Source organism: Grampus griseus (genome assembly GCF_964374135.1).
Source record: "Grampus griseus genome assembly, chromosome: 3".
In the NCBI taxonomy this organism is placed as follows: domain Eukaryota; kingdom Metazoa; phylum Chordata; class Mammalia; order Artiodactyla; family Delphinidae; genus Grampus; species Grampus griseus.
The window spans coordinates 129,654,300-129,676,848 of record NC_139019.1 but is presented as its reverse complement, the minus strand read 5'-3'; the positions used below and the strand labels follow the sequence as shown (position 1 = coordinate 129,676,848).

At 50.0% G+C, this 22,549-nt stretch overlaps 1 protein-coding gene across 1 annotated transcript in view; it reads right to left on the bottom strand.

Moving 5' to 3' along the window:
- Nucleotides 1-1,290: 1,290 nt before the first annotated feature.
- GALNT10 (polypeptide N-acetylgalactosaminyltransferase 10) overlaps nt 1,291-22,549 on the bottom strand; it is a gene marked incomplete at both ends in the record, with an annotated part of 222,361 nt that continues 201,102 nt past the window's right edge. Inside the window, 5 exons of the mRNA XM_082652167.1 lie at nt 1,291-1,449; nt 1,942-2,091; nt 5,043-5,159; nt 8,338-8,559; nt 13,460-13,567. Coding sequence (XP_082508293.1) covers nt 1,291-1,449; nt 1,942-2,091; nt 5,043-5,159; nt 8,338-8,559; nt 13,460-13,567 — 756 coding nt within the window. The remainder of the gene's footprint in view (nt 1,450-1,941; nt 2,092-5,042; nt 5,160-8,337; nt 8,560-13,459; nt 13,568-22,549) is intronic.

The window sequence follows — 22,549 nt, the reverse complement described above, 5'->3', positions numbered from 1 at the left end:
TGTCACACCAAGGCCTCCGGTATGAGCTGACGGACACAGGTCTCCTGCCCCCTCCCCCAGCACCACCAACGTTGGACTTCACAGATTGTCTCTAGGCTGGGGGCTGCCTCGAATGTTTTACACTTGGCTGGCTAATCACAGCATCCTAGAAATCCATATTGGATGCTAGAATACCAGAATCCTACGTGTCATTTTAGTTTGTGATCACAGTACAGAGTTCTTTAAAAATTCTAGAATTCCATATGAGAACCAGAACCACAATGAGTCAGAGGCGAGGCATCTGCCCATGGTCCACCCTGGAGGCCTCCGGACCTCACACCTCTGTTCCTCTCCTGAGGCAGGCAATTGGCCGAGAGAGAGAGAGAGAGAGAGAGAGAGAGAGAGAGAGAGAGAGAGAGGCGGGGTGGGTGGGGGGAGAGATATGGAAGCACTGATGAGGGAAATTCAGCCAGAATTTCTAGTTTGGAGGTTTTCTACTGGGCCCGTGCCACAGGCCCAAGGCCATCTGAAACACAGTCCTGAAAAGCTGGTGGCTGGGCTGTCCTTGTGCCCGGAGAGCGCTAAAATGGGCATTTCGAGTACCCTGAGAGCAAGGGGAGACATCCCGTCTGTCCACGGCTGCAAAGGAATATCTGCGGGTCGCGCTGCTGCCCCCAGGCCTGGCAGCTGGCCAGGGGTCAGTATTGTACACTCGGAGGGCCCGAGGCACGGCTTTCGACTGACTGCATCTCCTGGGGCTGTGACAGAGAACAGACGCTGGGCAGGCAAAAATTCAAAGGCTGAAACCAGTGGCCCCGAGAAAGACTTTTTCCCTTCTGCTGCAGATGGGTGGCACTGGTGCTAAAAGCTGCCCCCCCTACAGACAGAATTTGCCTCTCTCTCTGCAGGACTGTCATGTATGAGCCACCTGAAGGCTAGGCAGCCTCAGAGGACTCAGTTTAGGGTGGTCTAGGGCTGCCCTGGCAGTCCTCCTGCATAATGCTCAAGGGAACGTGGTGACAAAGTTGAAAAGGCTCTCCTGTATTTCCATGATGCCGCCAGGGGTGCAGCAGGCTCTGCTCTTGAGCGGGGCCTCTTGTGGGGTCTGCTCTCTATCCCGGCTCCACCACTCTGGGCCTGCAGGGCCAGGCAGACACCTGGCCCAGCTTCAAGCGCCCCCTCTGCCCTGGCCCGGCTGGCCAGCAGCTTTTATGTGACGGAGTCCGCAGAAGCCCTGCCTCTCTTGGGAGAGGGAGGCTGCAGTGAATGCCGGAGAGGACCCTGCCAGGCCTGCCACGGGAACATGAAGGCTCAGTTGCTATTGAATTTTTCCAAGACTGTTGAGTTGGTGTGTTCAAACAGCCACTGCTGAGTGGGAGAGGAGGGGTTGCAGGTGTTCATGAAGATCCTGTGGTCACGTTCACTGCAGTCCATGCAACTGCCGCTGACGGGGTGATACAGGGTCTGGTCCTGCAAAACAGGCAGGTTATCAGCCGGGCCACGCTGGGGAGGTGAACAAACAGCAGCAGCAGTAACAGCAAGGAGGCAGGGAGGCTCGCAGACCTGTCTGGCTCTCCTCTCGAGCACACAGTGGGCACTGCCCGCCTCCCTTGCAGCTGGCCTTGTCACATGCCTAAGCTGTGCCCACTGGGATGCGGGCAGAAGTGATGCCTGCTACTTCTGGGACGGGGCCCTAATCACTGCCCATCTCCAGTCAAATTTCATTGGCTTTCAAGGTAGTTTTTTTTAAGAAATGGGCTCAGCTGCCAACATTTAAGATTCCAGAGACTTCAAATAAACAGTTGAATTTCTGCTTTCTCTTGATGACTGGAGAGTCGGGCATGGTAGGTCTGTGGAACAAACACGTGAGGGAGGGGCTCTGGGGGGCAGGAATGAGGCATTACATTTTTTTTTTTTTTTAAATCGAGCAGGCTTCCCTGTTCCCCCCACACCCTGTCTTACTTTGCGGTACTTCCACAGCTGGTTGCCCTTCATGCTGTGGCAGTCGTAGAGGGTGACGGGGCTGGTGTGGGAGATGGCGTCGAAGCAGAACTTCTTGGTGTGCTGGGGGTCTCCAGGCCGGATGTCCTCTCTCCAGGTGAAGGTGAACACCTGTACACACAGGCACATCGTGAGGTGGACAGCAAAGCTAGGGGACTCTCTTTTTTTGTAATCATGGGGAATTTTAAACACAGGAGTCCAGAAAAAAGTTTATTGACCACACCTGTCCCAGTGACCCAGCTTCGAGGATTACCAACTCACAGCAAATCTTGTTACAGCTTTCCCTCACCATATCCCACCCACAACGTTATTCTGAAGCAAATCCTGGACATCCTACCACACCAGGTGTCATGCCATGATAACAATGAAAAGTTATCACAGAATCTTCCATGTCATCAAATATCTTGAGTTCAAGTGTTCTCAGACTGCCTTATACCTCTCTTTTCACAGTCAGTCTGTTTGAATCAGGATCCAAACCAGGTTCACATATGGTATTTGGTCGATAAACTTTCTTTTCAGCAGCTTTACTGAACAATATTTGGCATGCGATAATTGCCCACATTTAAGTGTACAGTTTGATACTTTTTTTTTTTTGCGGTACGTGGGCCTCTCACTGTTGCAGCCTCTCCCGTTGCGGAGCACAGGCTCCAGACGCGCAGGCTCAGCGGCCATGGCTCACGGGCCTAGCCGCTCCGCAGCATGTGGGATCTTCCCGGACCGGGGCACGAACCCATGTCCCCTGCATTGGCAGGCGGACTCTCAACCACTGCGCCACCAGGTAAGCCCTATTTATCTTTCTTTATGTCAATATGACACCTTTAATTACTGACATTTTACGATACATCTTGAAATCAGTGTTAGTCTTTAACTTTGTACTTCTTTTGAAATTTTGTTTTGGCTATTCTAGGTCCTGTCCATTTTCCATATGAATTTTAGAATCAGTTTTTCAATTTTTACAAAAAAGCCTACTACAATGTTAGGATTCTGTTGAATTTATATATTTCTTTGGATAGAATTGATATCAATTATTGGGTCTACCAACCTATGAACACGGTATGTATCTTCATTTATTTAGAACTTCTTTAGTTTCTATCAGCAATATTTTGTAGTTTTCGGTACACAGGTTTTTCACATCTTTTGTCAGTTTCACACCTGAGTATTTCATTTTTTTTGTCATTGTAAATGCTTGTTTTTAATTTTAACTTCTGATTCTTCATTATTAGTATGTAGAGAAACAACTGACTTTTGTATCATGCAACTATGCTAAACTCAGCTATTAGTTCTAGTAGCTTCTCTGTAGATTTTATTGAATCTTCTACATAGATGATCACATACTCTGCAAATAAAGACAGTTTTTGTTCTTTACTTCCCACCTGGATGAAATTATTTTTTTCTTGCCACAGGTTAGAACCTCCAGAACACTGTCAAATAGAAATGATAAGATTGGGATCCCTGTCTTGTTCCTGATCTTAGTGGGAAAGCATTCAGACTTTTACCATGAAATATGATGTTAGCTGTAGAATTTTTACAGATGCCCTTTATCAAGTTGAGGAAGTTCCTTTCTAGTCCTGGTCTGCTGAGAGTTTTTATTAGAAATGGATGTTAGATTTTGTCAAATGGTTTTTCTAGGTGTGCTGAGGTGATCATATGGTTTTCTTTTTCATTTTGTTAATGGTGAATCATATTGATTAATCTTCTAATGTTAAACCAACCATTCATTCCTGGGATAAATTACACTTAGCCATGATGTATTACTCTTTTCATATATTGTTGGATATAATTTTCTAAACTTTTGTTTAGAACTTTTGCATTATGTTCATGAGGGATATTGCTCTGTGGTTTTCTTATAATGTTTTAGTCTGGTTTTGCTATTAAGGTAATGCTGGCCTCATAAAATGAGGTGGGACGTATTCCCTCCTTTTCCGGAAGAGTTTCTGTAGAATCAGTAACTTATCTTCTTTAAGCATTTGAGAGAATTCACCAGTAACTCTATCTGAGCCTGTAATTTTCTTTGTGGGAATATTTTCAACTACAATGTCAATTTCTTTGATAGAACCAGGGTGTTTTCCACTCGGGCTGGTGAGAACAGGCATTATTCCTGGCTCAGGTCAGTAAGAGCACTGTATCACACCCCCATCATCACTGGCTCAGGAAACCCAACATGTGAGAGCTCCAGGACTTCTCCAGAACTCTTGGGAAGGACATGCCTTTTCACTGAGGGGCTGGCAGCCTATGCTGCTGGTGGTCACATCTGCCACCACGTGGGAAGACAGCCAGGTTAAGAATGGAGCCAACGGAGAGGGAAGCAGAGCTGAGACCCTAGAGAGATCCTGATGACATCATCTAGACTTTTCAGTGACACCAGCCGGTAACTCCCTCTTTCTGTTGATGGCCACTTGGGCTGGGTGTCTGTCATTTGTAACCAACAGTCCAGACTGATGTGCAGGGTTCCTCTTTCCAAGGTGCTCAGGAGGCTCTTATAATGCGTACCCTGGGCTGACCTGTGATTCATCTTTTTGGCCGTGCTATGTGAGATCTTAGCTCCCCAACCAGGATCGAACCCACGCCCCCTGAATTGGAAGCATGGAGTCTTTAAAAAAAATTTTTGGCTGCGTTGGGTCTTCTTTGCTGCGTGTGGGCTTTCTTTGGTTGCGGCGAGCGGGGGCTACTCTTCGTTGCGGTGTGTGGGCTTCTCACTGTGGTGGCTTCTCTTGTTGCGGAGCACGGGCTCTAGGGTGCATGGGCTTCAGTAGCTGTGGCACGCGGGCTCAGTAGTTGTGGCGTGCGGGCTGAGTAGTTGTGGCTCGCGGGCTCTAGAGCACAGGCTCGGTAGCTGTGGTGCACGGGCTTAGTCGCTCCGCAGCATGTGGGATCTTCCTGGAGCAGGGCTCGAACCCGTGTCCCCTGCATTGGCAGGTGGATTCTCAACCACTGAGCCACCAGGGAAGTCCCGAGACTCATCGTTGACCCGTGGCCTCTCCCTCCCAGTCCTGACCATGTGAGCAGTGCAGGCCGCGATGGCACAGAGAGCCCGACTACTGGTCCTGAGGAGCGGCCCTTACCTGCATGTTGTTCCAGGCGGCCTCCCCTCGGCCCCGGACGCAGCTCTCCAGCCTCAGTGGGGAGCCCAGGGCCCCATGTTTCGTGTCTGCACACAGCCCTGTGCCCACATTGCGGATCTGGACAAGAAAGAAGCAAAGAGTGGACCAGTTAGCCACCTCGAGATACCTGCCTGGGCCCCTGCTGGGGTGGGGGGAGGGAAACGAGGCAGAGGCATCACATGGGCTGAGTGCTGAATTACCCTAATAAAGCTTGCCCCGGGTTGGTGGGTGGGCCCTGAGCCTCTCGATAAAGGAACACAGAGAGCCGCTCTGCTAAACCCTGCTTTGTCTTAGAGCACGCAGAGTCCTGGGGGGGTGGCGGGTGCCTGGAGGGGAGGGGCTGTTGAAAGGAGGATTCCCCGGCTCCTCTCCCAGAGAATTTGACCCAACAGGTCCAGGGATCACATTTTTCCCTCATTACAGGTGATCTAGAGACTATGCCTTGAAAACCACTCTAGAAAAGGTGTAGGGTCTTTGCTGTGGGACCTTGGAGACTCTGCCTTTTAGGACGGGTGAATGGGAAGATCCAAAGAGCAACAGTGGTCTCACTAAGATGGGTGGGGGCGTGCGGGGAAGAGCACCGTGGGGGTGTGGAGGCCCCGGCAATCGCGTGGCCAGCCAGCACGGACAGCAGGCAAGCCACCGTGCCAGGTGCCGGCATCACATCGTGCAGCTCCTACTTCACAGACGTGGCTCCTCGTTCGACTGAGGGGGAGGGGGTGTCGGGGCTCAGAAAAGGTCAACTCCAATGTCCGGCTGCAGGGGTCTGACCACCAAGCTGCCGTGTTCTGCGTCCACCACCGTGTCCGAGAGGAGGCCACGCTCCCCGGCGCTGCCCCCAGCCAGCGTTTGAGGGAGGCAGGCCCACCCCCAGGAGATGCGCGCTCCTCGGGCAGGTGATTTGGCCAGAAGACTGCCTGTTAACACGGCCAGACTTCAGTAGAGCCTCACTGCAGGCTGGGACCCTTCTTCCGCAGCATCACGTTCTGACGGCTCTCCCCGCCTCCCTGCTCAATTCTTTCCTCAAGTGTTGCCCCAGTGAGTCTCTTGCACGTCTAGTCCCATCTTGGTGTCTGCTTCTCGGAGGACCTGAACAAACACGGGGGAGAAAGCCAATAGAGTGGCAAAGAAATGAAGAGCTTCATGAGGGAAATCAAGATGACACCTTGTCTAGAAAACTCGTGTTGGTGTTGGGCGGGGCTAGGCAGATGGCTTAGTTGGGAACGGCCCCTCTAAGTTGCTGTGTGAATCTGAACAAGTAACATCTGATGTTTCTGCCCAACGCGTGTCTCTCCACCTCTGGTAAAAATGCCCTGATTTTCCACAGGGCCACGGCTCCTGGCCCATCCCGTGGCCAGAGCACCCATCCTACCCTTGCTTCCCCCTTCTTCCAATGGCCACAGTGATTGGTGCAGGATCCAAGTATAAGATTTCAATCCTGGACCTTTGCTGGCTCCACTGGGAAAGAGGTCTTTACTTTCTGCTGGGTTGGGCCAAGCTTGGGATTTCTCAGCCTGAAGCTTCTGGGAGCCAATCTTGCTACTCACGGCGTGAGGCCAACACAAAAGGAAGCACAGTTAAGCAGGAGAAAAAGAGACTGACATCATTTGAGCTCCCTGGATCCAGGTGTTCACAGCTGAAGCCACAGCTATCCAAGGTTCCTGTGAGAATCAATAAATCCCCCCTTTTCACTTTAAAATGGACTTCTGTCACTTAAAACAGGAGCGCCAATGCTTATGCTTCCCCTCCACAAGCCCCCATATATCCATCTCTAAGCGAGTGGGTGCTCTCAACCGGAGCCAGGAGCCACGCCCAGGATGTGGTGACGGACTGTCTGCCTCCTCCAGCAGGACCAGCTCCATGGGTGTGTGACAAGGGCAACGGCACAGGGTCCCTCACTCAGAGTCTGTGTTTGTTTTTTAATACATTTATTTATGGCTGCGCTGGGTCTTTGTTGCTGCTCGCGGGCTTTCTCTAGTTGCGTTGCGCAGGCTTCTCATTGCAGGGGCTTCTCTTTGTTGTGGAGCACGGGCTCCAGTAGTTGCGGCACGCGGGCTCAGGAGTTGTGGCTCGCGGGCTCTAGAGCACAGGCTCAGTAGTTGTGGTGCATGGGCTTAGCTGCTCCGTGGCATGTGGGATCTTCCCGGACCAGGGCTCGAACCCGTGTCCCCTGCATTGGCAGGCGTACTCTCAACCACTGCACCACCAGGGAAGTCCTGTGTTTGGTTTAAAGCTCTGCTGTCACTGTCTTAAACTTTCTAGTAATTTTATCTTTGAAACCTGCAAGTGAAATCTGATGGGGCAATAGAGCACGCACGTGAGCAGAGGTGACACATGCTCTATGAGCATCTGCCGGTCCTTTCTGCCAAGTTCACAGATAGCAGCTGTGAGTCCCTGCAAGCACAGAATCCTGGGGTCCCACATGCAGCGGAGTTCAGCAGGACTCAAAGGGAGAACAGGGTGAGTGTGTCGTGGCTGTGACTCAGTGGGGGCGCTGGCATGTCCCAGAGGCCACGCCCTCCTTTCCAATCAGAACTGGCTTCAGCTGCACAAAGAGGAATGCTGGTCAAAGACACAGGAGGGACTGGGGAGCCCTATCGTGTCCTTTCTGTGATGCTTCTCTGGATGAGCCAACTACTTCAGCAGCAGATAACAGCACAGAAGCAAAGGGAAGGAGGGGGCAACCCACAGTTCCTTTCCCTTCAGTTCTTTCTCATTCATCAGTAAGCCCAAGGTAGAGACAGTTGATAGGACGTGTACATTATCAAGAAGTGAAATAAAAACAGCTGAGTTAGTTTTGTGCAGTGTTTCCACTGCTCTGGTAAAAAATACAAATGCATGGACAAGGTCTGAAATACAGACTGTGAAATTTCACCAACTGTGCACGAGTTAAATGCTCTCATTGCCTTTAAGACTGGCACTGCAGAATATAAAGATGAATGGTAAAATTCACACTAATCATTTAAAGTTTTAATTTTTCTCTACTTATAACATTCAAAAGCAAACAAACAAAAACACCACCGCAAGGCTAAGAGACCACCGAAAGAAAGTAAAAAGTTTTATATTTTATACCTCTACTGGCAGTTTTTAGATGACGATAAGTTTTTGTTTTTTAAAAAAATTTTTTTACTGAAATATAGTTGATTTACAATGCTGTGTTACCGGCACTTTTTTCTCTCACCTGTGGACCTGGGGTCTGCACGTGCATTTTGCGCCGGGCCCTAATTATGTGGCTTGCCTGGCCCTTCAGACTCACCTCACCCCACGCTGCGGCCGGGGGCTCCACAGGTGGGTAGAATTTGGGCAGGTCCCAGGCGATCTTGGTCATAAACCACTTGAAACTCTTGCAGTTAAGGGAGCTGCGGAGCTTTTTCTGTGCAGTTACATCTCCAGCGGAGAGGTGGCGGTACTCGGGCCGGCGCTGGTAGATGTGCTCCGCGTACTCGTCCATCCACACCTCCGCCACTCGCTTCAGGTTCTGGAGGGGAGAGGCAGGTGCAAGGGTCAGGCTCTCCGAAGGGCCGAGGAGAAAAGTGGGTACAAAGGGTCCTGGAGGTGAAGGTCAACCTTTCTTATTTTATGCTGCATCAAGGACCGTGTTTTTAAGTCTTCTATATTTATTATTTATGCATGTTTTAAGGACTCTGCAACTCACGGTTGAATAATACACTGCTGCTGGTTTTCTTGCCCATCTTGCATCCCCTCTTTTTCTACAGATCGCCTCCCACTGATTTTCCTTTGGGGACCCACCTCTGCCTCACTATTACCTCCTGTGGCTGAAGGAAAGGCATGTGACCCAGCCTGGCCAATGGGAATATAGATAGCCCAGACATAGGGATTGGCCAGCAGTGGGCATGTGACCTGGGCCAAGCCAATCAGAATCGAGAGGCATCAGTCCTGGATTTTTTTTTTTTTTTTTGGTAACTATGGGGAAGAATTGCTGGGTAAGATCTGGTGGGTAAGATGCCGAGAGCTGCTGGGCCATTTGGAAAGCCTGTCCAAGGTTGAAGTCAACCCAGAATGAGGCAGAGCTGAGGGTTAGAACCAGGAACACATTGCTTCTTTTGGTTCCTGAATCCAGCCATGTCTGAAGCCAGAACTACCTCAGAGCTTTCCATTGACATGAGTCAGTAAATTCCCTTTCTGCTTAACCCAATTTGAGTTGGGTTTTGTCACATTTAACTAAGAGTGCTGCCCAAGTTGCCTTGTAAAAACGAATTATAATTTGCAACCAGAAGGTAAAATTCCCTCAGCAGCTGGAATTTTTAACAATCCTTTGAGGTGTTAAGGTTGCTACTTTGATTACAAAACACAAAGATAATCAATAAAAAATGACAACCATATTACTGGCAAGTAGAGGCAGCAGCAGGTGAGGAAACATCCTGTTTGTGAGTAGACTTGGAGGAGAGGAAAAGTGAATTCTTCTGTGTAACTGTGATGAAAATCCCTCACTCCACCTGCCGTGTAGATCCCATCTGCGGAGAACCTCTTACTTTTCTTGGAAGAGCAAAGCATCACGGTTCAGGGGAAATTCCCTGCTCCCAACATCTTCCTCCAACCCCAGGCTGTTGCCAGGATACCTCCCCTGCTTTAATTCTCTAGGCTTTATCATATCATTTTCCCCCTACTGCAATCCAGATTTCCTTCTGAAGGGTAAAAGCAAGTTAGCACTTTAGGCTGTTATCAATCACTCACACCTTAGTGTAAATGACTGCCCTAGAAGCAGAAGGTAAGGCTGAGGCTGGCAAATGTTTTCTGTACAGGGTGAGACAGTAAATATTTTAGGCTTTGCAGACCATGTGGTCTCAACTCTGATATAGCTATAAAGCAGCCCTAGACACTACGTAAGTGAATGGGTGTGGCTGTCAAAATTTATGGACACTGAAATTTGATTTTTTCATATGTCACAAAATATTATTATTCTTTTGATTTTTTCCCCCCTCAGCTATTTAAAAATGTAAAAACCATTCTTAGCTTACGGGTCACACAAAAATAGTTTGCCAACTCCTGAGTAAGGAGGAAGGAAGCTCACAGGAGGAAGGCCCTGGTATCGAAGCCCAAATCCACCAACTCCTCACTTTTGCTGGCTCTGAGTTTGGGACTGGGAAACCACAAAATTTCCTTGCCACTGTCTCGTTTTTTCTGAGTGCTGAAGAGGTCAACAGTGGGTCAGAAATCAGTTCAGGAACATTGTTATCCCCCTCAGGCCCCTGCAGAGCAGAGGCTGGGTTTAATTTAAAACTGTGCCCAGAGGAAGCTGAAGGCCTAAGGGGGGCCGGCACATCTGAAGAGTCTCCTTTTCCTGCCTTGCCACCCAGGTCCTCTGGCTCACTGTCTGAGTTGCTCAAGCCACAAGGACGATGAGAGACCACCGTGGTTTCTTCTCTAACCACAGGCAAGGATGGCCAATCTGACCAAGGAAAGGTGTTGAAATTCACCAGGATTCTTTTTAAAGGATCAAATCAAATAATATTCTAATTTTAAATGATACTTAAATTACTATTTTAATGAATATTGCATTTTCCAGACATGGCTTAGTAAGTCATTTCTCCCAGATCTTGAACTTTTGTACAGTTACTGGGCCAAAGTAAGGGACTTTACGTTTATTTCTATTACCTCTCCCCTTGCTAGAGTCATGAAAAGGACTCTGGGATTTTAGCAGGCGGTGTGCTCCTCTTATCCCTACTCCTAACACCTTCCTAGTTCTGGGTCCCAGTCCTGTCTGAGGCCCCCCTGCTTTTCTTGAGTTTGGATCACAGAGAATTGTCCAGAATCTTGGAATAAGTCTCCAAACAAAAATCAACTTTTGTTTTGCCAAGTTTGAGTGGGTTTCTGTTACTGCCTTCCCAAAGACCCCTTGCCCAGAAGCACAGACGAGAAGGATCTTAGCAAATTTAGTAAATAAATTAAGACTGGCTACTTCTTCTTGAGGCAGGCAAGCTGGTGGCCAGTTCATCCTTCCTGAATTGCTGCTCCACTGCTCCCTGGCTTTTTGTCCTTCTGGAATCTGTACACCTTTAGTAAGACTTTGGTTTCCCTCTTTATCTGGCTCTCTTGGGGCTTTCAGGATACCTCTCCTCAAATCTATCAGTATGATGATCTAGGAGACAACACTCTAGAAGGATCTGGTTGTTAAAACACTGAACAAACATGTAAAATATGATCTGCAACTAAGACAGGGTAGTTAGATATTGTAACAAAAAGTGAGGAGAGCTTGATTCAGGCACCTTTGGTCCTACCAACCTACATGGGCACTGCTCAGACTGAACTGGTTTAAAGTCAACAGGAGACTGATTCAGTCTGAATCAGGTGAAAAATCAGGTGAAAGAAGGAGTTAAAATGTGAAAACACAGAATTCAGATAAGACATTGAAATCACCTTTCCAGTCTTGCTAATATTGATGCTGACACTAACACTGCTAATGACAATAGCAGTCGCTATTTAAAGGACGACCCCTCTGTGCCAGGCACTGGTCAGACCTAAGTGGGTTTGAATTATGGCTCTAGTTTCTTTGTGTCTCTACATTTCACTGTCCTCATCTCTAAAATGGGGATTAAAAACAAGGGAGAACTAAGGGAGATAAGTATGTAAGATGCTTTGCACAATGCCTGGCTTAGGAAGTTTTTAATGTGTTACTACAGTTCATCTGTGGATCTATGTACAGGAGGTGGTGGTGTGTCTTTACCGGGCGAGTCTTCTATCAATACGTGACAGCTCTGGATAGGGAAAGGATGCTTTTGGGAGTGGTCCTGCTCAGGGGTCAGAGGACTGTCCTAATGGTTCCACAGTCCCTAGTAGTTGGAAGAGTCGCTGTCTTGGGCTTACTGAGCGACTCTGCGGTTTTCCCGCGTGGCTCCTTCCTCTGGGGTTGTCAGCGGTATTTCAGATGAAACGTGATTCCTGCCTCTCCTGCTGAACTAGACCTCGCACCCCACGTGAGAGGGCTGTCCCAAGCGCGGATGGCTGGTACGGCTGTCGTTGGAATCTTCGACCACTAGAGGGCGTTGCTGGCTCTCTTTTTCCTCAACGCCGGTCCCCATAGCAACGCCGGTCCCCATAGCAGCCCCAGCTGCCTCCAGACCCCAGCATCCCACCCTTGGATGGAGCCCGGGGAGACAGCTGCCTCTCTGAACCTCTTGGTCTTTCTTGTAAGTCGCAGGACAAGGGCCCTTCCAAGACCCAGAGGCTACAATTCTGCACGTCGTTGATTGTCAGGTGATGGGGGAAGGGGAGGCAGTGGACTGGGCAGAAGGAGGCTGTGTGGACTGAAGCCAAACAGGCTCGCGCGGTGGGTGTGTGTGTGTGGGGGGGTGGGCGCTGTCGGGAGGGGTCTTCTCGGGTTGAGGTGGGGGGTCTCCAACAGGCAAATCTGTGTGGTGACCTTTCCAGATCCCACCAAACCTCCCTGCGGCTCTCTTTACCCTCTGGGGACCCTCCCACCTCTTCGTTGTTCTTTTGGGGTCACTCTGATTTTTTTCAAGACCCTTACGATTTTAAAATTTTGTTATTAAGGTTTAGTGAAATATTAATAACACAAAACAAAAACTTCTGGCTTACATTTCCGTTTGTAGATAGTGCCACTTTAATTCGACCAATGACTGATATAAACCATTTTAAGGCACTAAAACAGTTTGACACAGAATTTTTGGCATGAAAGTGGAGAGGCGGTGAGAAGAGAAAGACGCTAACATTTATTAACCATCGCTGTGCCAGGAGCTTTTAAGTGCCATCTCAGTCTTTCCCAAACACACCACTCCACCTGTATTAAATTTTACCCAACATGTTTCTTTAAATCATCCCTAGTCTAACTTTGTACCTACTTTAGCTTTATCCTAAGTAATAATGTCAGTGAAATCATGAATTTGCTACACTAATCCACATTAATTTCAACACATGGAAATAAAAATGTTGACCACCTAAAATCACCTTATTGGTCACACTTTGGGAAACTGCATTATCTCCTTAATTCTCCCGGCCATGCTAAGACTTGGAAAAAAATGAGCTTCCTTGAAGCAAAGGAGTAAACAGAGCCTTAGAGCAACACTTCCAAGGTCACAGTGCTAATAAGTGATTAAGCAGGGCTTTAAGTAAGTTCTTCTATGTTTATTTATGTTTGCCACACTGCGAGGCTTGTGGGATCTTAGTTCCCCAGCCAGGGCTTGAACCCATACCCTCAGCCTTGAAAGTGCGGAGTCCCAACCACTGGACCGCCAGGGAATTCCCATAAGTAAGTTCTTTTAAACTGGATTTCACCTGGAGGGTGGGGGGAGGGGCACATCCTCACTCCTAGGGACCATTAGGCCTAGGGCACGGGGTGTCTCTGCTCTGCCGATGGTCGTAGGCCAACATCTCACCCCCTAGGGAAGCCACCACCTTACCCGGGCCAGGCTGACTCCGGCGGGGACCTTGTAGGGCACGTACTTCCTGTAGATATGGCCCACCCTGGAGCAGGGAATGTCCTCCATGCGGCCTCCACACATCCACACCTGCAGGGTGAGAAGTGAGAGAAGATGATATTTCTGCCTCCAATTCACGGCCTCCTCAAAGGTGAGCGTTCCTTCGTGCATTCATCGGAAGCATCAGCGTGGACTGTGTACTAAAGCCCCCATTCACAGAACTAGGGATGTAGGAAAACACAGCAGTGACAACAGCAGTAAAAACAGCTCACGGCATCGAGTGCTTACTCATGGCCAAATGCTATACGATATGGGCTTCGCACGCACAGCTGCACAGAAGCCTCGTCAGAAAACCCATAAAGTAGGTAGTAACGGAGCTCCATTTTACAGATGAAGAAACCGAGGCTCAGAGAAGCTAAGAAACTTCTCTAAGGTCACAGGGTTGGTACATGGTGGGGCCAGGATTCAGAGCCAGCTTGGGCTGACTCTAGAGTCTGAGCTCTGGACAAGTGTGAGAATTGTGAGGGAATAGCGGGGGCTCTGTGGGAAAGACTGTGGTGATCACTTCGTGATGCTGTCCGCAGGTATGACAGGGGACAAGGTGGCACCCAGGCTGTGCCTTTGCCGACTCTGGCATTAAATGCTGTTGTTTCCTTCTAGATCTTGCTGGGTCACCCTGAGCAGTCCCCTGCCTCCCTGCCCTGACTCTCCTGCAGGATGGCTCATGGGCAAGGCTGCCTGTGCTTCTTGTGTCTCCCTCCACAACCGGTATCACAGAGATCTCCTGAGTTGGAACCCTGGTCTGACAACAGTGTGGGAATTCTTAACAAGTACAATCAACCCACTGAGGGGCCCAGCCTAAACAGACCCCCTCTGGCAGTCCTGGGTTCAAATCCTGACTCAGCCACTATACAGCTTTGTGACTTGGATCAAGGCACCTAACTTCTCTGAGTCTCAGTTTCCTCACTTGTAAAGGATGAAATGAGGCAGGCTCAGGGGACGCGGTATTGCAGGTAAGGTGCTGATTAGCACAGGACCTGGCACCCAGTCACAGCAGTGTGAGATACTGCAAATGATGGGTTCATACATTTGACTGATATTTATGGAGTGCCTGCTACAGGCCACACATGCTGCTGGGCACATACCACAGTGAATAAGTTGGCCAAGGCCCCTGCTCTCATGGAGGCGGAGTGTGGTGGCCAGACTCCGAGAAGCCCCCAGTGATCCCTGCCTCCTGGTGTTTGCATCCTCCCAAATGAAGCACATGAGGACTGACCTGTGTAACCAACAGGATACTACAGAAATGACGGAGGACACTGTGGCTCCCACCTTGCTCCCTGGGATCACTTGCTTTGGGGCAGCCAGCTGCCATGTTTTGAGGACACTCAAGCAGCCCCATGGAGAGGTACAGGTGGTGAGGAGCTGAAGCCTCCTGCTAATAGTGCTAACCTTCCCACCACGTGAACGAGCCATCTTAGAAGTGGCTCCTCCAGGGACTTCCCTGCTGGTCCAGTGGCTAAGACTCTGTGCTCCCAATGCAGGGGGCCCGGGTTCCATCCCTGGTCGGGGAACTAGATCCCGCATGCATGCTGCAATTAAGAGTTTGCATGCCGCAACTAAAGATCCCATGTGCTGCATCTAAGACCCGGTGAGCCAAATAAATAAATAAATAAATATTTTTAAAAGGCTCCTCCAGCCCCAGTCAAGCCTTCAGATGACCACAGCCCTGGCTGATACCCTGACTATAACCTCATGAAAGACCCAGGCAGAACTATCTCACTAAGCCACGCACAAATCCCTGACCTGCACAAACTTTGAGATAATAACTGTCTATTACGGCTTTAAGATTATGTTTTCCTGTGGCAGTAGATAACTAATACAGGGACTTTCAGATGGTGATGTGTGATCTATGGAAGCCAAAGCAAGGTAACTGGATGGACTCACTGGATGGATGGATGGGATGCTGTGCTACCCCCACCTGTCAGGGAAAGCCTCACCTAGAAGGGAGTATTTGAGGCGAGACTTAAATGATGAGAAGGTAAAATAAAATAAAGATCTGAAGGGTGAGAGAGCAGGTGGAGAGAAGAGCGAGTGCAAAGGCCCTGGGGTAGGGAGCCAGAGGCCTGGAGCAGAGGTTGCAAAGGCAGGAGTGAGGGGAGGGGAGGTCATAGAGGTGAGTGGGACAATCATAAGGGTCTCTTGCAGCAGAACTAGGAGTCTTCACTGCAAGTCTTCAGTGAGGGAGACAACACAATCCACCTCTCTTTTCCAAAGATGACTCTGTGAAGTGCAGGATGGCCTGTAGGGTACAGGATTGGGGGAGGGAAGGTCTAGGGGACTTTTGTAGATACAAAGCAGTCATGGCTTAGGGTCTGTGGAACTGTGGCGATGGTGGGACACGGCTGGATTTGGGACATTTATTATTAATTTCATTACTGTATTCCCTCATTTGTGGAGTGAAGAGCAGGAGTGGGAATATCTACAACCCCGATTCCGTGCAAAAGAGCCTTTTCCACTTTGAACTGCTTGACAGGATTCTGGGGACTCGGCTCCGTATCTTGATTAATTCAGGGGCTCCAGAAGGGCTCCTTGCACACTTGAGGGGCCTCAGTCCCCCATCACTTCCCGCCAGCAACTGTCTCCTCCCCACCCCAGATGTACTCTGTCCTGGGCTTCCCACAGGGGATAGGCATGCGTGAGGCTGCAATTAGTGGAAATGCTGCCTGGAGAAATGCGATTATATTCTGATCTTGGGGGAGAAAAAAACCATCGAGCCAGTCAATAGAACAGAACATTGGTCTTGAGATAATGGGCTCCTGATGGTAGATTAATGTCAAGGCCAAGCCAAGAAGTTTATTTTCAAAGCAGGAGATCAGGCGCCAGCATCCTGTAACAATAACTCTCCCTTTATACAAAGTGACTGAGGTGGAAGCAATGTTTTTGTCTGGTGGATATTGCCCAGGTCGCCGCTGGGCTGCCCTTGCCTGTTGGAAGGCAGAGCAACACTGAGCAGGTGGAGGACACCTCACCCTGCTCTATTTGTGAGTGTCTCCTGGGCAGCTGACTAGGCCGGTGTCCAGCTCTCTCGACTCCATATTAAACTCACATTAGCTAACGAGGCTGTGTCTCTGGCTCTGCTTGGCAGGGAACCTTCCTTTATGCAGACGGATCATCAATTTCCAAATCCTTCCCTGTGCTGTGACCTCGGGTTTCTTTGGCCCTGACCATGCTGGCCATCAGCCGGAAGGTTCCTGAGGGACCAGGGTGACCTTGATCTACTCAGAGGTTTGAGGCATCCAAAATGCCCTCAGATTCCTGGGATGTCTGCGGCCCAGGAGGAGTGCTGGCTTTGGACGATGGGTTTACTCCACGGCTTCCCTGCCCTGGACATGACTCTCTGACGGCTGAGTCAGAACTCGAACTGCCTTTAGAGAGACGCACACCTGTTCAGCAAAAGCTGCTGCCAAGCCCCGAGTCCTCTGGAAGCACCTGAGCCGTCTGAGAGGGGCCCAGCTCAGGGTACACTCAACCCTTCAGAAGGCCCTCTGGCCCCCCAGAACACATCATACACAGCAGGCACCACCCCCGTGGTGTTCGCTGCTTATCTGGCAGGATCCCCAGACTGGAGGGGACTCTCCACCCCGGGACATGATAAAAGCTGGAGGCAGGCAATTACAGCATGACTTGCCGTGGGCTGGGGAGCTGGGCAGATCTGGTCCTGGACTCCAGGTTCAGCTCATGGCCCATGTCACCTACCTATGTACCTTCAGGCCCACCTCCCTCCCTTCACAGCTGAGGCAGCAGCCACCCAAGACCCACAGAAACCACAGCACCGTTTTCCTATCCCAACACCACCAGTGCAGCCGTGTGACCTGGGGATGATGGTCACTGCTACCTTGCAAGGCTGCTGAGATGGACTGAGGCAAGCTGTGAAGAGCGCTCAGCCTGATGCCTGGCCGTAGCAAACCTGATTAATGTTAGTCATTTCTATTTGCGAAAGAACGAGAAATACCACCACCTTGAAAAGATACAGTATTTGCCCTTCTGCTCAACACCATGGTATTTTTGTATCCTATGGCCTGATTTCCCAAATGGATAAAGTGAAGCTCAGAGACATGATGGAGTTTTTCAAACAGACTTTGCGGCAGAACCTGCAACTGACCAGGAGAATGACAGTGCCAGGCGGGTGGGGTATAGTCACGGGGCTTGGTTGCCCGAGGGTCTTTGCCTCTCCCCCAAGTAATACACCGGCAGAAGAGCCCAGCTGGTGGCAGAGAGAAGGGGAGCTGCAGAGCTGGCAGCAGCTGCAACCGTGTTTGGCCGGGACCCCGTCATATATGGATGGGGACAAAGACAGGCCACTGAGATGACATCTTGCAGCCCCTCTCTGCTGTCAGCTTTCTTCCCTCCCTCCCCTCCATGCCCTTCCTAGTCTCCATCCCCGCGGGGGGTGCAGCTGTCTGCTCCGGGAGCCTTGTTCCACCATAAGGAGTTTCCAGACACACCCTGCCATCTCGTTCCTTGGTGCTGTTTTCTCCTGTGGAACAGTCTTCTCCCTGGAAGCACCATGCCACTAGACAAGTACAAATCTAATTGTAAAAGCTTGCTCCCCATTCATTTTCATTGCTGCTTTGATTTACTTTATTAGCAAACTTCTTTTGTGTGATGACAGGCTTCATTACAGTGTCTATAAAAGACAATTAGTCGCTCTTACCTCCTAAACTGAGGAGGAAAGAAACGAGTGGTGATGAGCTTCAGGAAGACACAGTGGGCTCCGGTGAGTGCGTGGCAAAGGGGCCGTCCTGCTGAGGGGACCGCGAGTGAGCAGGGGTGGGGCGAAACCTCTCTCTCAAGGAAACGGCTGCCTGGAAACCAGTCAGTAATGGATGGGCACCCTACCTGCCCAGGGAGGGGAGAAGACACCAGTCAGCCATGGCTTTTGCTGCTGGCAGCAGCTGAGGACCCCAATGAAGTCCAAACCCTGTTCAGTTGCGCTTGGGAGCTGCACCATTAATATGCAATTAAAAGAATAATCGTCACCAATTATCCTGCATTATCTCTGAGCTTAGGAAGAACACAGGGTAGCCGTGATGAGCTTGGTTCTGGCTCTTAAGCAAGTTTCATGAATCTGAAAGCCTCAGTTTCCTCACCTGCAGTATGGGATGTATTACTGTGCCTCCCTCCTAGGGTTGTGATGAGGCTGGAATGAGGTAATTCTGAAGCATAGAGGACTCTGAGCAATCCTAATGGTGCTACCTGGGCACATGGTGGCTGGCGCTACTGGTGGTGGGCGCCACAAATATGCCACGCAGTTTCCCTTCAGAAAAGAAGGAATGGCGTTGGATCCATGTTTTCTGTAAGTTCATATGATTTTGAACATATTAGCTTGTTTCGAACAACAAGATACTGTTTCAGGAAGTCTCACCAGTATGAAAGAATCTCACTCATGTTCATTTTAGATGCTTATACTGGTTACAGGGTACAGTTGGTAAAAGAGCAGGAAAAAACCCAATTTTATTTTTCTTTTAAAAATCCATTTAAATTTACTTCTAGATTAATATATGATTTTATACAATATAGTTTTAAGCATATGTGTATCTAAATTAATACATTGAATATCTGACTGTTTCAACAATATCCTGGGGCTTCCCTGGTGGCACAGTAGTTAAGAAGCCGCCTGCCAATGCAGGGGACACGGGTTCGAGCTCTGGTCTGGGAGGATCCTACATGCCGCAGAGCAACTAAGCCCGTGTACCACAGCTACTGACCTGCGCTCTGGAGTCTGTGAGCCACAACTACTGAGCCCACGTCCTGTAACTACTGAAGCCCGTGCACCTAGAGGCCGTGCTCGGCAACAAGAGAAGCCACCGCAATGAGCAGCCTGTGCACCACCAATGAAGAGTAGTCCCTGATCGCCGCAACTAGAGAAAGCTCATGTGCAGCAACGAAGACGCAATGCAGCCAAAAATAAATAAATTAATTAATTAAATAAAGAAAAACAATATTTTATTTTATTTTTTTTTGTGTGTGCGGTACACGGGCCTCTCACTGTTGTGGCCTCTCCTGTTGCAGAGTACAGGCTCTGGACACGCAGGCTCAGCGGCCATGGCTCATGGGCCCAGCCGTTTCATGGCATGTGGGATCTTCCTGGACCGGGGCATGAACCCGTGTCCCCTGCATCGGCAGGCGGACTATCAACCACTGCGCCACCAGGGAAGCCCTCCTGAGGTGTTTATAGTCAACTTGGCCAAAAAATGGGGGGTGGTTGCCTTACATTAGGGCTTTTTTTTTTCTTTAATAAATGAATTCACTTAAGTTTCAGGATCTGTTAGGTTTTGGTTCATATTTGAAATAGCACAATCTCCCAACCACCCAGTGGGGGAGGTACTGGCATGCCTCTTACACATGAGGAAAGCGAGGCCTAGCGAGGTCCAGTGCCTTCCCCAGGGCTCCTCGGCTCATAAGTGGCAGAGCCCAGAGTGGATTCCAGGGTGGGGGCCCCCAGAACTAGGCAGATCTGAGACTGCACCTTCGATCTTTCTAAAGCCTGGTCCTGACCCTATCATGGTCTCCCACAAAGACCCCTCTTGGCACTTGTATTATCTGCAGGACAAAGGGGTCACCCTGGGCTTGCAGTCAAGGCCTCTGCCCCCTGCTCCGGTCACCTCTGATCCCCTCCACACCCCCTGGACACCACACGTGCATGCTGCTGAGAGCCAGCTGCAGTGCACCCACATTTCTACTCTCTTGGGCACATGTGCTTTTCTTTCCATGAACAATGCAGCCCAGTACAAACATTCATTCGTTCGTTCATTCATTCACACATAGCCTGGTCACTGGTCAGCCTTGCTCTAAAACCCTGTTGGAAGAGATGGGGGCTTCCCTGGTGGCACAGTGGTTAAGAATCTGCCTGCCAATGCAGGGGACACGGGTTCGAGCCCTGGTCTGGGAAGATCTCACATGTCGCGGAGCAACTAGGCCCGTGAGCCACAACTACTGAGCCTGCGCATCTGGAGCCTGTGCTCTGCAACGGGAGAGGCCGTGACAGTGAGAGGCCCGCACACTGCAATGAGGAGTGGCCCCCGCTCGCCGCAACTGGAGAAAGCCCTCACACAGAAACGAAGACCCAACACAGCCAAAAAAATAAATTAATTAATTAAAAAAAAAAAGAAGAGATGGAACAGAAACTGGCAGCCAAGGGTGGACCAGTGACATAGAGCCTTGAAAGTGGGGTGAAGGTGTTGGTACCTGTGGGCCAACCCTGCCAACCAACCTACCCATTACTGTATCTTTCCACACCCCAGCCTGAGCATCCACTCTGTACCAGACCTTACCTACTGGTTACAGCCACGATTTTCAGTCTCGAGTGAGCATCAGAGTCACCTGGAGAGCTTGCTAAAACACAGAATGCTGGGTCCCACCCCCAGGATGTCTGACTCAGCAGGTCTCCGTGGGATCTGAGAATTTACATTTCTAACAAGTTCCCAGGTGATGCTGGTGCTGCTGGGCTGGGGACCACACTTTGAGAACTAGTGCCTCCTGGATTAGTGACAGCCCCTCTCAGGACAGTGGTGCCTGCCAGTTCACACTGTGTCTCTAGACAGCCCTGTGAGTTTGGGGTTTCAATGAGGAAGTAAAGGTTCAGCAGAAAGGGCAGGTGAACTGTCCCAGGTCTCACTCAGAGCTCATTCCAGAGCTGGGCCTGGAGCCAAGGTCTTTGGCCTCTGTCTTGCCGGCCTCAAAGCTCTTTCCACGCCTGTCTTCCTGCAACTGCAGCCCATACACATCGACCACAATGCCGACGTTAACAGCTATCATAATTGATAATTTACAATATGCCAGGCGCTGAGCTAAGCTTTTAACACATTTTGATTAATAGTACGCTCACACCGACACTATGCAATAAGGATCATTCTATTGCCACTTTACAGATGAAGAAGTCCAGAGAGGTTAAGTCACTTTCCCAAGGTCACACAGCCACTAGCTCATGGAGCTTTCACCTGAACCCAGATGGTTTGATTCCAAAGTCAATGTACTATCTCGTGCCGTTCTGCCTCCTTTTTTCCTCTTTTTCTTTTATTTTTTCTTTTTTTTGCGGTACGCAGGCCTCTCACTGTTGTGGCCTCTCCCGTTGCGGAGCACAGGCTCTGGACATGCAGTGCAGGCTCAGCGGCCATGGCTCACGGGCCTAGCCGCTCCGCGGCATGTGGCATCTTCCCGGACCAGGGCACAAACCCGTGTCCCCTGCATCGGCAGGCGGACTCTCAACTACTGCGCCACCAGGGAAGCCCCCTGCCTCCTTTTTTAACACGAAGGTTCTGATCCAAACAGCTACCACTCACTGACTGCCTTCTTTTTGTCTGTCTCCAGGCTAAACAAACGTTTTATACCATTTAATTTTTAATTTTTATTTTTGCCCTCACCTTGTGGCATGTGGGATCCCTGACCAGGGATGGAACCTGTGCCCCTGCATTGAGAACACGGAGTCTTAACCACTGGACTGCCGGGGAAGTCCCTACCATTTAGTTTTTATAACAAACCTGTGAAGAAGTTGTTATCTCCATTTTTAGCAATAAAAGACCGAGGCATGAAGAGATGGGCACGTGGCTGGTTAGGGAGCCATGTACCACAGGTGACCCTCGGGCTTCCGAGCCATCTTCCTGGAGGAATGGTGGGAGGGGCAGGTGCCCACAGACAGAGACACCCATGGAATTTCAAATGGCTGCTCAAAGTCAGGAGCAGAATGCCTTCCCTGTTCTTGGCAGACAGCTCTTAGAAAGTCTGGGTACATGTGGCTGGGAGGAAAATGCTACATGCGGCAGAGCAAGTTCCCAGCATCCTCGGATAACCCAGCGAAGGAAGGAGCTAGCGCTGGGTTCCCGGCAGCGACACTGCAGCTGGTCTGAATCAGAGGGGGCTGGCAGCGGGTGGTGGAAGGGATGGGGAGAGGCGATGGCACGCTGGCACTTGTGTGGGGGCCCCGAAGGCCCTCCTGGGTGGCAACTTAACCCCCTCAGGGCTGGTCCTGACTTCTGGGGCCTCCCTGTAGCAGTGGTCTCTTTCTAGGCTGCC